This window comes from Macrotis lagotis, chromosome 1 (assembly GCF_037893015.1).
Source record: "Macrotis lagotis isolate mMagLag1 chromosome 1, bilby.v1.9.chrom.fasta, whole genome shotgun sequence".
Taxonomy (NCBI): Eukaryota; Metazoa; Chordata; class Mammalia; order Peramelemorphia; family Peramelidae; genus Macrotis; species Macrotis lagotis.
Window position 1 is genome coordinate 168,487,109 of NC_133658.1, and position 15,843 is coordinate 168,502,951.

Genomic DNA, 15,843 nt, shown 5'->3' on the forward strand with positions numbered 1-15,843 from the left:
GGTGCAGTGGATAGAACACTGACCCTGGAGTCAGGAGTACCTGAGTTCAAATCTGACCTCAGACACTTAATAATTACCTAGTTGTGTGGCCTTGGGCAAGCCACTTAACCTCACTGCCTTGCAAAATAAAAAAAAAAAATACAAAAAAAGAAGAATCAGAACAAAATGGAGAATGCTATGAGAAAGAAAAAAGCAAAAAATAAATTTTAAAAAGTGAAAATAGTGTGATTTGGTCTGCATTCAGATTCCATAGTTTTTTCTCTGGATGTAGATGGCATTTGTTATCACAAATCTTTTGGATTTGTCTTTGGTCACTGTATTGTTGAGAAGAGTTAAGTCTATCATACTAACTCAGATTTTTAAAAGACATCCTTGAAATGGAAGTAATGTTAAATAACAAAAGATAAATGGTACATTTCTATAAAATGTGTCAGAGCTTAGAAGGAACTTAGGTTGGTAATTAAGAGTAATAAAAGACTTTAAAAAGTTGTGTTAGTGGCAAGAAGGAAATCAAAGAAAGAATAGAGCCACTTATTGGGGGTAAATGGCATGTTAAAATGGAGACAGATAAACATAGTTCATTTTGCTTCAGTTTCCTCACTAAGGATAATGATTTGAAGATAATTATTAAAACATTATTAAAAATAGGTAGGAAGTTACTTAAGGGTACATCTAGCATCTCTCGATGAATTTGAATGACTAGATCAGAAATATGTAATTCTAGGCTATTAAATTCACAGATGTGAATTAATCTGTTCTCATTCATGTTTGAATCATCTTAGGAATCAGATAAGGCAAATATTTATTTTGTTTTCAAAAAAGCATAGACAGAGTTTGCAAACTAGAGGCAATTCATTTTTACCTCCAGAAGACATTATTAAATATATTTTAAAATCATAATACAATATTCTGCAGAAACAAACAGTCCTATGCTTTGGTATGTTCTGAAATGGAGAGCTGGGTCCTTCCATTTAGTGCAGTCTTTCAATTTCAGAAGCAGGATCACCACAAATCCACATGAATCCTCTATGCATCCGGGCCCTCATTGACCAGTTCCCTATTAAATACATTTCCTACAAATGCTAGTACCATGTTGGAACTATGAACAAACAAATGCAAAGAGGTGGTGTATAGAGTGCAGGGTCTAGAGTCAGGAAGATATAAATTCGAATTCAGATTCAGATACTTAGTAGTTGTATGACTCTGGACATGTCACTTATTTGCTTCAGTTTCCTCATCTATAAAATGGGGATAATAATAATATTTACCTTTTAGGGTTGTTGTGAGGATCAAATGATATCATATTTGAGAAACATTTAGTGTAGCATCTGGGTACATGATAAAATAATATTAATGTAAGCCATTTATCTTCCTCATCATTATTATTTGTCTTGAGATTTGACAATGCTTAGTATTAAGAAATTATTCTAGGTGGCATAGTGGATAAAGCACCCGCCTTGGAGTCAGGAGTACCTGGGTTCAAATCCGGTCTCAGACACTTAATAATTACCTAGCTGTGTGGCCTTGGGCAAGCCACTTAACCCCATCTGCCTTGCAAAAACCTAAAAAAAAACCCCAAAAAACAAAAAAAAATTCTTTCTAACAATATTGATACTGTAATCAAGTTTATTTCTTCTTTTCCTGTAGTAATCAAGATGAAGAATAGCTCATCAGTAATGGATAGCATTCAAAGTAGTAGAAAAATCATTGGGTCAGGAGTCATTTGTTCTGAGTATTAATATCATTTCTATCACTTTTGTGAAAGAAGTTTCCCTCTTTATATGATACATATATAACCTTAATACTTAAACTAGGGTGAGATGACATAGAGAAAGAAAATTATAAATTCCTTTGTGCTTCATGTCTTTATCCATAACATATCACAGAGAAAATAAAATACCTGCTAACACTCAAGCTAACAAAATTCTGTGAATTAGAGAAGTGGATATTATCTATTTACAAAGGGGTAAAGATATAAAAAGACCGTGACTTATTAAAGTTTATATCAAACTCTTGGTATCTCTACCTCTACAAATACTGCTGTTTCCTTTTCTGGTTCTTTGTCTTCTTCTTGCCCCCTACTGTGAGCGTTCCCCACCAAAGTAAAATTTTTGGCGCTTTGCTTTCTTTTATTTTCACCCTTTTTCTTACTCATTTGCTCTCATGACTTCAACTATTTTCTCTATGCTGATGATTTCCATCCCAATTCACTCTGGCTTCAGTCCTGTTTGTCCATCTGCCTAATCAACAATTCTAACTGAATAGCTTGCCACCATTTCAAATTCAATATGTCTAAAATGGAGCTGAATATTTCTTCCCCAAATGGGCTCTTCTTTCTGGCTTTACTTGAGGACAGAGATTATACTTTTGCCTTTTTTTTAATATCCCCCAGATTTAGCATAGTTCCTAGCTCATAATAATAATAATAATAACAACAACAACAACAAAGTAACATTTATAAGACACTAGGCTTTATAATTATTATCTTGTTGAATGTCTTGACAACTTTGGGAGATAGGGGACCATTATTCTCATTTTACAAATGAGTGAGGCAAAGAAACATTAAGTGACAAGCTTAGGGTCACAGAGCTAGTAAATATCTGAACTGAATTGGAACTCATATCTTCCTGACTCCATGCCCAGCACTCTATTCACAGTACCAATTAGCTGCCTCTATGTGGAAGTATTTAATTAATGCCAGTTAATTTAACTTGTTTTTTTTTATGTTTCAGTAAATGATATCACTACTAACCCAATCACTCAGGTTGAAAAGCTGAAGTCATCTTTTACTATTCCCTTTCTTTTTCAGGCTCCATTTTAAATAGTCACTTAGTTCTATAGAATCTATTTTCAATGCATCTACCTACTCCCAGCCCTTTATCAAATCAGACCTAGATTGGGGGGGGGGGCAGCTAGGTGGTGTAGTGGATAGAGCACTGGCCCTGGAGTCAGGAGGACCTGAGTTCAAATCCAACCTCAGACACTTAACAATTGCCTAGCTGTGTGACTTTGGACAAGTCACTTAACCCCATTGCCTTAAATAAATAACATTTTTTTAAAAATCAGACCTAATTACCTAGCTGTGTGGCCTTAGGCAAGCTACTTAACCCCATTTGCCTTGCAAAAACCTAAAAAAAAATCAGACCTAGATCACTGTACTCTTCCTGAGATTTCCTGATAGAAAGAAAAAGAATTTATTAAGTCCTTATTATATGGGCCTGACTAGGCCTTGAGAATACACATACAAGCAAAAAGAAAGATGGTCTCTATACCCAGGGAGCTTACATTCTACTAAGGGAAGAAGATACATAAAAGGGAGCTAACATAGGAGGAGGAGGAAGGGACTTGCTTGGGCAGAAGTCTAGAAGGTCAAGGAGAGATCTGGCAGAAGAATGAGCATGGCTGGCTGGCTGGGGTACTTCCTTAAAAAGAGGTTCCTGGGAGAAGTCCCCAAGGTGAGCAATAAACACAGACTAGAACTCTTGGCTCTTTCCTACATTTTATTCTTACTTACTATGGACAGTTATATACATTCAACAGTTTGTTTTTTAAATCTCATGATTTCCTTGTCTACAATCTAAAATTGTTTCCATTTTCTTATAACAATTGTAAACACTTCTGAAGATTTTGAAAGCCTTTTATCATCTGGGTTATGTCTATGACCTTATAACATTCTCAGAGTTGAGAGGGACTTCAGAGGTCTGCTAGCCCAAAGATAATTCAAATGAAAACACATTTTGAAACAGACCCTAATGTTATCAGTGATGGGAAGCTCATTTCAAGACTTTTACATATTGGAAAATTCATTATTCCTTAAGAAAATCTCTTCCATTTTTCAATAGTTTTCATTGTTCAGAAGCTATTCCTTATGTTAAGCCAAACTCTAAACTTATCTGTAACTTATAGCAGTTCATTGCCCTTGGTTCTACTATCTAGGCCCAAGCAGACATAGTTCCTATATATGACAGTCCTTAGTTATCATTTGTATATTCATTTCACACATACTGTACTCTACTCTAGTCAGGCCAGTGAGAATACAGTTCTATAGATATAATTTAACTTTTTTAACTTCACACATTTTTTCTCTTATCCATACTACTTTGCCTCTGTTCAAAACCGATTCATCCTTCAAGACCCAAGTCCAATCTCTTATAAGTAACCATTTTTATTTAGTATTTTATTTTCCCCCAATTACATGTAAAACAATTTTTAACATTCATTTTTTTTAATAGTTTAAGTCCCAAATTTTCCCCTTCCTCCCTCCTTTCCCCACTGAGAAGGAAAACAATTCAATACAGATTATACATGTATAGTCATTCAAAACATTTCCATGATAGATGAAAAAAATATAGAAAAAACACATACCACCATTTTTTTTGTCTGGGGATGGATAGCATTTTTCATGAGTCCTTCAGAGTAGTCTTAGATCATTGCTTTTCTGGAAATAGCTAAGTAAGTCATTCAAAGCTGATAATCCCACAATATTGTGCTTACTTTGTACACAGTACATTTTACTTTGCATCAGTTCATATAACTTTAAGTTTTTCTGAGAGCATCCTGCTCATCATTTCCCATAGCAGAATAGCAGCATTCCATCATAATGACATACCATGATTTGTTCAACTATTCCTCAACTGATGAGCATTCTCTCAATTTCCAATTCTTTGCCACCAGAAAAGAGTTGATAAGCATAGTTTTGATTGCTCTAGCTTTTGATCTCTTTCCCCTCTGAATTTGTTTATCTAATATAGGGCTATATTTTATATTTTAGCAATAATTACTGTTATATGTAATATAAAATTAATGTTGATATTAAATATATTATCATTGTTTCATGTATGTCTGTCATATTCCCCCAACTATATTATAAACTCCTTTAGATCAATCTACTTTTTGTACCCTTTTGAGCTTAGAACAGTATTAAGTATATAGTAGATACTCAATAAACATTGGAAGTTTGATAATGCTTTCTCCTTGTTCTTATAGGATCAATTTTAGAATAGCATAATCTTCTTTTATAACAACACAGTGTTCATTATGTTTGACCCTTCTGTATATCAATCTTTTTAAGTAGTATTCCTTAATACATTTATGTCAATAAAAATTCCTTAGTATCTTTAGAATTGTTAACAAGTTATAATTTTAATGACACTGCTCAGCTCTCTACAGTAAAGAAAAAACATCTTTCTTCCTTACATAGATGGGTTTGAAATATTGTATATACTTTAAAATGAGGTTGATATGTAGTTGGTTTTGCTGATTTTTTCTTTTTCTTTTTAAAATTTTATTACAAGGAAAGACTTACTGAGTAAAAGGAAATCCAGAATTGAATGTGTGATAAAAACAAAAGTCATTAAGATATTATTTTTTGAAAGAATCATTAGCAAACTCAATAAACATGTTATCATTTGCCAAATCAAGACAACCTACACAGGTTGCTATATATTTCACTATCTCAGATATTCACATAAAGAATTTTAAATGATGGTGAAGGCAAGTTAGTAGGAGAGAATCTAGGTTGATTCAAGAAATCATAAATCCAAGAAAAATCAAAGTTGGCTCTCTGACTACTTGATAAGAAAATAGTCTTATTCTAAAGTAGAAATATGACAAGTTGGATGTGCTGTGCTGCTGTTGCCCTTGCCCACTTGGGAGGGGCTCATTTATAACTAGATTGATACTTATGCAGACATTTACTGCTTTACATATTACATCCAATTATGCAATCTTGGAACTGTGAATTTACCATAAGCCTAAAATATCATTTTACTTTCTTATTTATTAAATAGAATTAACATGCAAACCATCACATCTTATTTTCATTATCCTTCTATCACTGGGTTCAAACATTTTTTCAACTCATTAAGAATATGGAGATGATGGAATGATTATCTCTTTGAAGTCTTAACACAATTGTGTTTTTTATTTCTCCCTTTATGGTTGTCTGATATGGAACACAACACCTTACTCTTACTTTTCTTAGTTAAAATCATGGGGGGGAATTGTGAAAACAATATCCTTATAACTGAAGAATTTATTGAAGAATTTAAAACTTTCATGAGAATTCTTTGTGTATATATATATATATATATATATATATTATTAACTGCTATAAATGCATACGGAAATACATATTGTATGTTTGTGTGTGCTTGTACATGTGGACAGGTTTGCTAAAACAGATTTGGAAGGAGCATGGTCAATAGTACAAGGCAACAATTCTCAATAGTCAAAGTATTTTATTGTTGATAATAGAAATCTCATATCTTACCAACAAAAATAATCCTCACAGGTTTTAAATATTATTCTTTTCTAAAAAAAGAAAAAAGGAAAAGGAAAACCTTAGTAAAAAATCAAGGAAAGGTTTATCTTACCTATAAAGATCCGTAATCAAACCTTCCCTGTGACGAGAACAGAGGTTGTTAAGGACTTGCTCATGCTGTCCAAACAAAGCGATGTAGTTGGAGATAGGAAATGGTTCGCTGGAAAGGCAGGTAATGGTTTCCACCATTTGATACTTATTAATGTGAATTCTAAAGTAATTTCCTGATTTTGCTTGGCCTGTAATTATTTGTAAACCCTGGGTGGGGGAAAAACAGAAATAATATTTTCAAAAAACACCTAGGCTGTGAGGACTTTCCTAGAGTATATTTTAACTACAGGAGACAGTACATGTCTTATTATTGCTATTTCTATTAATAGCACTTGATATTGATTGGACAGATAGAAGATAACAGGTATCAGAAATCCCATATTGCAACCTAATGGCTAAATGTTTCTCAGAGACCTTTAAAGCTGTAGTTATATTGTATCATGTTTTTTAATTAGTTGCTAGGTTACAGGCCATTCTGTATTACCAGCATACCAAAAACCTAATCTATTTAGTCAGGTTTGTTCACTTCTGAGAGGTAAATGTTTCTTTTAAGGTTTACCCAAATCATCCTAAATTTTACATAATTTTTTTCAGTAAACAAAGGGATACCTGACCAAAAATAATTTTAAAAAAAGATTGCAATTATGTTTTAATTATGCTTGGTTGGACTTGTACTTCAGTTCAATTCAGTAAATACCCCTGCTCTCAAGTTGTCATATTCTAAATCACAAGGGCCAGGCTTACATCAGTTTTCAACTTTGAAATTTCAGTGACATCCTTTTTAGTTTAGAAACTTGTAGGTTAAAACTTTTTGGCATATGGAAGTCTGACACAAGGAGTCATAGCTATTGCTGTAATGTGAAAATTGTTATGAATATTTTTTGAAATTAATTTGAAATATGGATGTAAATATGTTTAATTAGTGCTGTTATTCAAAATTAAGTTCACAATTTGATTAATGTTTAAATTTTTAAAAAATTGGCCCATATTCATGTCTCATCTCAGCCACTATTTAATTGGTTCAGATTTATTAATAACTATAGCAACTATACCAAATTAATGTTAATATATGTATATAATATATATATATATTTTTGTAAATGTATATACATAATAATAAAAGATACTGCTTTACCTACATCCCATTCAATTCATTAAGCATTTATTAGATACCTACCATGTTCCTAGTACCACATTAGAAGAAGCCAAAAATAAGACAGAATCCTCTGCTTATATTCTATACTTGGGTCATATAATGAGGATTTAAATAAGTAAATATAGAATATAACAAGAATTTAATTAAGTAAATATAGAATATAGCATTTCTGAGGAACACTAACAACTGGAAGAATCAAAAAAGTCATCTTGTGGGAAAAAGTCAAATTTGAACTGAGCCTTGTAGGTACTTCTGGATTCTAAGCTATGAAGAGAAGGAGAATATTCTAGGCCTTGGAGGACAGACTACATAAAAGAAATGGAGACAGGAAATAAGATGTAAATGAGAAATAGTAAATATGGGCCAGTTTAGCTGGAACTTAAGAATTCATGAGAGAAGGAATCAGCCTGGAAAACACAGGCTGGACTCAAACTGTGAAGGACTTAAAATGTGAAAAAAGTTTGTATTTTACTCTAGAGACAATAAGGGGCCACACAAACTTTTTGACTATGGAAAATACACGGTGTTAAAAAACAGTTTGGTAGTTATATGGAGGATGAATTGGAAAGGGGGAAGGGGAATCACTTAGGAACTTATTACAAGCCTGAATTGGGGTGGTTCTAGTATGAATAGAGGGAAGCTGTGGAACTGACAATAGCTGGTGATTAGTTGGTGTAGAGGGAAGGGATTGAGTGTGAGGAGTATAAGACAAATTGGAGGTTATAAAATGGAGTGTAAGAATTATGGCACCTTCAGCAGAAATCAGGAAATTTTAAGGAGGTGGATTGGGAGGGAATAACCCAATTATTCAATTATTTTGGATATACTGTTTGAACATCCTTCTACTTTGTATATCCTGGGTTTGTGATTCCTAGAGGACATCCAAGCAGCAGTATCCAGATGATGATGGAATGAGGGACTGGAAGAGAAAAATGAGGGCTGGATATGTAGATTTGGGAATCATCTGCATAAAGCTGATCCTAGAACTCTTTGGGCTAATATGAGCATTGACTGAGTGTAGGGAGAAAGAAAAGAGCTCAACACAAGGCTTTAAAAAGATCTGAGATCAAACTATAATATAGAACAGGTCAGAGTACCTATGTCAATCAGTAATATGGGAACCATGAATGGTCACTGTATTTTCAGCCTTTACAAAGTAGGGACAACCCAAGTCTCCAAAAAAAGGTTGTTGAGTGAATAAATGAACAAAGATTCAAGATTTAGGTTTATAATTGGTTTATATTTTGTTCTAATTAAGATAATTATTATTATTATGATGATTTTTTTCTATAGTTTCTCTAGTTTTGTCAAAAGGTCTAGATTAATCATCTGGATTTCAGCACTGCTATGTACAGGATTTGATATTAAAAATAATTTCAACCTCCTTAATCATGATGAAAGTACAATTTCAAATTCAATGGTACCCAAAGCAGAATTTGTTGTGACACATTGTTTCATTCCATGATGTTTAAGCCAACCCAAGCATGTGGACTAGAATTTGTAAATTAGTTCATTATGTAGGCTATCTGAGCGATTCTTTTTTTCTTTTATCATGTTACCTCACAAAGAGTTCATGAATAATTAAACTTCTTTGTTATGTATTACATTTAAGAGCATCTTGTAAAAAACTAGTAAAATTTTTTTGTGGATTGCATATTATTAGTAAAAATAGCAATAAAGTAAGTTTAAGATTTCTTTATTTAAAGTGTACTATATAGTTGGTCAGCTGGCTGTCTTTAGGAAATGGCCTCATCATCTTGGCAGCATTTTACACAAATAGTATTCAATGCCAAAAGGATGCCATGGAATGAGTCTACATTTTTACTTAGAGGATAAAATCAAAAAATCTGGGGAGATCTTTTGCACTAATTAAAAAGGAGGCCCACCTGGCAAAACATTCAATTAAAACCAGAGTTCACATTCAAATGCTAAGCAAAATAATTTATGTATGTTGAATTCTTACTACAATTCTCATTATCTAATTTTTTTTTGGCTCTTCTAGCAATGACAGACAATGGCTTACATATCAGTGGCCAGAATCTGTGAAATCTTACACAAAGACTTGGCTCCTAGATGAAGCATAGAATTGGAAGTTTACAGTAAAATAGAATTTGTAGATCATTTAATACAGCTCCCCCATTCTGCCAAAGGAAAGACCAATATTCTAAGAACTGAAGATACTTATATGACCAAGATGGTCTTTGACTTGCAGTTCCCTTTATTCAATATTGCTCCTCTGCTCCTTAGCAAGGCTAACCTCAGGCCTGAATTGTTTAACCTCATTACCATCTCAGCTTAGGTTATTGCCCTGATAGACTGGGCAATATCATGGATCTAAGAGATGAATGTGATTGGAGGGATGGTAAACGGGCAAGCTTGCATATATTGTAGTGTGTGAAGGGAACTAATGTGTGATAAGCCTGGAAATGTAGTAGAGGGATTTAAAGGCCAAAGGCAACAGGGAGCCACTGAAGTTTATGGAGCAGGGGATTAACAGAATTAGACCCAATTTGTAGAATTATTATTTAGGGAGCTGAGCAATGTATTGGAGAAAGAAGAGAATTGAGAAAAGAGAACAATTAATAGGCTTGTGTAAATGGTCCAATAGAGTTGCTGAGGGTCTGAATTAGAGTGATTATGGTATGAATAGGGAATGAGGAATTAATAAATCTTCTTTATATTATGCTTGCTAAGTCCCAGATACTTTTAGAAAAATTATCTCATTTGGTCCTCACAGATCCTACAATAAAGGAAGTACTATTATTGTCCCCATTTTACAGTTGAGGAAAGTGAGGCAGAGGTGAAGTGACTTTCCCAGGCTCACATAGTCAATGTATCTGATGATAGAATCAAGTCTTCCTCATTCTAGACCTGGTACTTTTATTTTATGCCAACTAGATGACACAGAATAGATATAAAAGTGGTTGTGGGGTGAGTGTAGGAGAGATATTAAGGGGGCAGAACTGTAAAGCTTAGCAATTGATTGCATTTCTGAGGTAAGAGAAAAGGAGGTACACAGCACAAACTTTAAAACTGTTGATGGACTGCTCGAGTGCCAAGGTAATTCAGTTATCTGACAGTATATGAGGGACTTTTTCAGGTTTTATGGGTTTTCCTAAACAGTTTTGGTTGCTAGTAATTTTGTACATTAACCTGGCAAGTATGCTAAGAGACATATGTATACTTATATGTAAGGTTTTTAAAAGTGCTCAACTAATGAATTTTTGGGGGTCTTAATTTGCTCAAATTTCCAGGCTATTAAATTGGTAGAATGTGTCAGATCCATTGGCTTTAATGTCATACACTTGTTCTACTTTAACATAATGATAATTTTTCATCTTCATGAAATTATGCACTGGATCTCATCTCAATTTCACATAGCACAGAACCATATATTATCACATATTCATATTCAATAGGAACTGCCTAATTATTTTTGAGCCCTATTTAATGTTCACCTCAAGTGTTCATAAATTACTATTTAACACAATCTCCTGTGGCCTCTATTCTAAGGCAGTTATGAATGTAGTTGAGTGGTTCTGGGTTCTCGGTTCCAGCTATATCAGGCTTAATATATTTATAGTATTTCTGTAAATGTGGCTTCCTGATCAATGATTCAAAGAATTATCTTAAATAATGTTTAATAAAGAAAACTGATCTCCTTTAAATGGTGTGTAGTTAAGCAGAAAAACAGTCTAAGTACTTACAAAGTCACCCTGAGCAATTTGTACCTCCAAGGGAGTAGGAATCATTGGTTTTCCAACATGCAAATAATAATATGGTCCAGGAAGAAGACCTCCTAGAAGAATGAAAATATTTTAACATTTAGAAATGGTTGTTGGATATCATTAGTTATATTAGTAATAGCTCATTTATATAAAGTTATATAAAGCTCATTTATATAAATGAATTATTTTCATTTTTATTAAGTCAGCTGATCTTCACTATCTTGTGATGCAGCCCTGTGGTGAATTTGGTAAAGTAAAAAGCACTAAGTTGTGTGGGTCTGCCAAGTAAGAGAAGTAGTGAAGGAAGAGTTTTATATAAATGTGTATATAGAAAGAACAGGAGAGTACATGCTCAGTAGATAGAGCCCTGGGCCTAGAGTTAGCCCTGAATTCAAGTCCAGGCTCAGACACTTCCTAGCTGTGTGACCCTGGGCAAATCACTTAATCTCTTAGTGCCTGACAAAATGGAGCGACTGGAGAGGAAAATGGCAAACCACTCACATATCTTTGCCAAGAAAACCCCAAATAGGGAAACAAAAAATGAAATGACTGAACAACAACAGCAACAATGACCAGGGTTCATCACAAGATATCTAAGATCATGGATATGGGGTTAATAAGAATAACTAGAATTTACAGAGCATTTTAAGTTTTACAAAGCACTTTACAAATATCTTATTTGATACTTCAAACAATCCTGGGAGGTAGGTACTAATATTACCCCCATTTTACAGGGATGCAGAAATGAGGTAAATGACTTGCCTTGTCAGATCACTCAGCTGTTAAGTGTCTGAGGCAGGTTTTGAACTCGGGCATTTTTGATTGTAGATTTGGTTCTGAGCCACCCTACCCAATGGAAGCCCTTCATTATTCATCTTTGGCCAGAACCAAACTCTCTTGACATTTGGCAATGTACCATAAACTCGGATTTGAATTTATATATACATATATATATATATTTATATTTATATATATGTTTTTTTTAACAAACCTTTCATCTTAGCTCCTTTATATATAGGAATAAGTCTATCCAGATCCCCTGGTGGCTCAACTACTGGCTCCAGAGTTGGATCAAAGAGATTCAGCATGGTTGCAGCAAGCTGGAAACCAATTTCTTTTGAACTGAAGTTACTGTGTGTCCATTCATTTGAATAATATCTATTGGAAAACTTGGTGAGAGGACCTGCAGCTCGGATGGTTATATCATTTGTGTGAAAAGTAGTATCAATCACAAGTCTTCCATCATAAACAAGACATGAATCATTAAGTGCTTTGAAAGTCTCATAATCCACATTTTTTTCATGAAAGCTGAAGAATACCTGAAAAATGAAAATTCACATTTGAATTCAAATTCGTTTTGTATATTTTTTCTTACATTATACAAAGCCATAGAACTTTCATGGGTATTTTATAATCTTTGGCTCAAAAAAATTACAGTAAATTAGTAATATTTGGAGAAAGGGTGACATTATAGAAATGTTTAAAACCTATCATGCCTCTATTCCCCCTCATATTTTTGTGCAGGAGAGGAATGAGAGAATTAAGTTACACATTGAATAGAGAAGGGGACTTAGAGTGTGTTTTAAGAGTATTCAATCAGGCATTTTTTCCTACCATGTGCGAGGCACATGTTCTAAGTTCTGGGGGATACAAAAAAGGACAAAAACAACATCTGCCCTCAAGTAGCTTGTAGACTAATGGGGGAGACAACAATGTAAACAACTAAGTACAAACAAGATAAATTCAGGATAAATTGGAGATAATCAACAAAGGGAAGGCAATTATATTAAGGAGGGACTGGAAAAAGTTTTTTGCAGAAGGTGAGATTTTGTCTTGAAGTCAAAGACATGAAATAAAAGAGGAGGTGGTGATAAAGGGAGGGGTTGGTGGTGAGAAAAATCATTATTTCTAAAGAGCAACATAGAACATATATTTCCTTTCCTTATGATAGTTTTTCAAATACTTGAATGCTATAACATCCCCTATCTCTTCTTTTATACTATAACATCACCACTGTCTTCATTATCATACTATAATATCTCCTATCAACTATAACATACCCTATTAACGTCCCCATATCATACTATAACATCCTGTTAATCTCTTCTTTTATACTATAACATCACTACTGTATTCATTATCATCCATCATTACCACCACCACCACCATCACCATCATTATTATTATTATCATCACCACCACCACCATCAATATCACCACCACTACTACCATCATGACACCACCACCACCATCATTATCATAACGAGTTTTAACATGGTGCTTTAAGGTTTGCAAAGTACTACACAAATATTACTTCATATACACAGCTGCTTTAAACATTCTTCATATGATGTAATTTACAGAACTTCCTCTAGAGATACCTCCCACCCTGAGCTTGACAATGTCATTGAGATGAGCCTTGGTGAAAAGTCAAGGGGTGGGGGGGAGGAGCTGTCTCCCTGTAGCCATATAGATTTTGATGTGATATAGCTGAATCAGAAGAAACAACTATAATAGAAGGGGTATGTGGCAATTATATATATATACATATATGTGAAAATCCTTGAAAATGCTGGTAGAAGCATGATAGAGAGTGTTTTAATTTCTCAGTATTCCATTAAATTTTGTAAAATGTTCCTTCTTGCTTGAATCTGAAAAACTTTGTATTGGGGCATAATTGTGACTTTAGCTTGTACATGTAGGACTATATAAGATCATGGCACGTGGAAGGTATTACACTGGGGAAACAAGTGAAATGACAATGCTTATGCTTCACCAGAAGCCCCAGTCTCTTCTGGATTGGAGATGTAGAAATTGTGTTCAAAACATAGCCCTGCTCATATACCAGTGATGGGAAATTTTTCAAATGAAGGAAAAATTCAACCAAGAATTTAATGGAGAGAACAACTTGCTTAGTACTCAACAAATACTTGATAATGCACAAATGATTCTTCTCAACCTAAAGGCATGAAAGAAAAAAAAGAATGAATGGGAGGAAGAAAGAAAAAAGAGAAAAAGGAGGACAGAAATAAGAAAAAATAATTGATTTCCTATTCTGAAAGAAAATATGGACCCTCCAGAGCTTTTCAGATTGTGTGGGACTCTTTGGAAAAAAGGTTTAGATTAAAAAAAAGGGTTTAGATTTAGATCCTAGGGTAGGTTAGAAATCACCTCTCTCACTCTCAGGCAGAAAACCAAACCAATTTGGCTTGATGCTTACAATCTAACACTGAAGACCAGGAGACTGGGGTATTTAACTCTCTCCTTTTCTTCTACAGACCCTCCTCTGATTTGCACCTTTACTAATAGGGGTCATGTAGAATCGAACACACTGAACAACAGCATCTAAGAGTATTGAGGAATTAAAATGATTTGAACAAGGTCACACAGTATGTGCCAATGGCAGGATTTGCAATCTGGTCTTTCTGAGTTTAAGGATAGTTTTTGTCTACTAAATGAAACTACCTATACACATCAGTTTAGTAACCCTATGGAGCAAAATGAAAGGGAGGAAAAAATTCTCAAATAATTTAAAACTGGAATTTTTGTTTTATTCATTACTATTCAAGCCTTTAATTCCCTTTTTAATAATGTTTAATATATTTGTTCTTATAATAATTTCATTTCTGTTTCTCTCTCCTTTTATTCTTTTAATGATTTCTTTCATACTTCCATCTATAATTAAGAGAATTTTCATACAGATTTATATCTTATTGCCACAAGGTGTTATTCCCATGCCCCTTCTATCATATTCATTTTCCTGAGTCAGTTATATAACTTCCATTGTCATATTCCAATTGGTCCAAATTCTACAGGATATCAGCAATTCTCCACTGTTTTTGATCTTTTCTTGACATCCAAGGACATCACTGGTGCCTACAGCCCAACAAATGGTTACTGTTTGCTCTTGTCATATAGGCAGCACACTTAAAAAGTAAAGTATTCCCCTTGATCAGCCAAGCACTTCTATATTCTTCAGCAAAAAATCCCAACTGTCTCTATATATCCCTTTTTATTCCTGGGGCTAGTAAAAGGATTCAAAGTAACCTCCCCTAGCATCTATATATTTTTCCTATTATTTCATAGAATATAGGATGTTGCTGCTACTTCCTAAGGTCCAGGTTCACCTCCTGCAGGAAAAGCTTTGTGTAGATTTTCTTTGGCTTCGTTTCCTTATGTAACAAGCAAGCCCTTTCCCTGGCCATTGTCTTCCTAAGGATTCAATTTTCCTTCTGCCTCTGGAGAGGAAGCATATTTTCTTTCTTTTTTTAGTTTTTTTTTGCAAGGCAAATAGGGTTAAGTGGCTTGCCCAAGGCCACACAGATAGGTAGTTATTAAGTGTCTGAGACCAGTTTTGAACCCAGGTACTCCTGACTCCAGGGCTGGTGCTTTATCCACTACACTAGCTGCCCCCATATTTTCTTTCTAATAATAACCCTTCTAAGAATATGACCTTTTTCCCCCTAAAAAAAGTCAGAATGAAGAGAGGCTACCCTCCTGTCTTTTTTCTTTCTTAGAGAAGCAGAACAGAATGCATTTATAGAACACAAATTATAAGAGTCTCAGCTAGGTAGACAAACAGAGCA

At 34.0% G+C, this 15,843-nt stretch overlaps 1 protein-coding gene and 1 long non-coding RNA gene across 12 annotated transcripts in view; one reads left to right on the forward strand and one right to left on the reverse strand.

Moving 5' to 3' along the window:
* CFAP61 (cilia and flagella associated protein 61) overlaps nt 1–15,843 on the reverse strand; it is a 351,604-nt gene that overhangs the window by 78,464 nt on the left and 257,297 nt on the right. For all 3 annotated transcript variants that reach the window (XM_074209348.1, XM_074209349.1, XM_074209347.1), the window contains 3 exons: nt 12,249–12,576; nt 11,237–11,328; nt 6,375–6,580 (listed from right to left, as the gene is read on the reverse strand). In XM_074209348.1, coding sequence (XP_074065449.1) covers nt 6,375–6,580; nt 11,237–11,328; nt 12,249–12,576 — 626 coding nt within the window. The remainder of the gene's footprint in view (nt 1–6,374; nt 6,581–11,236; nt 11,329–12,248; nt 12,577–15,843) is intronic.
* LOC141504393 (uncharacterized) overlaps nt 1–15,843 on the forward strand; it is a 70,074-nt gene that overhangs the window by 33,848 nt on the left and 20,383 nt on the right. The gene's annotated exons all lie outside the window — the stretch shown is intronic.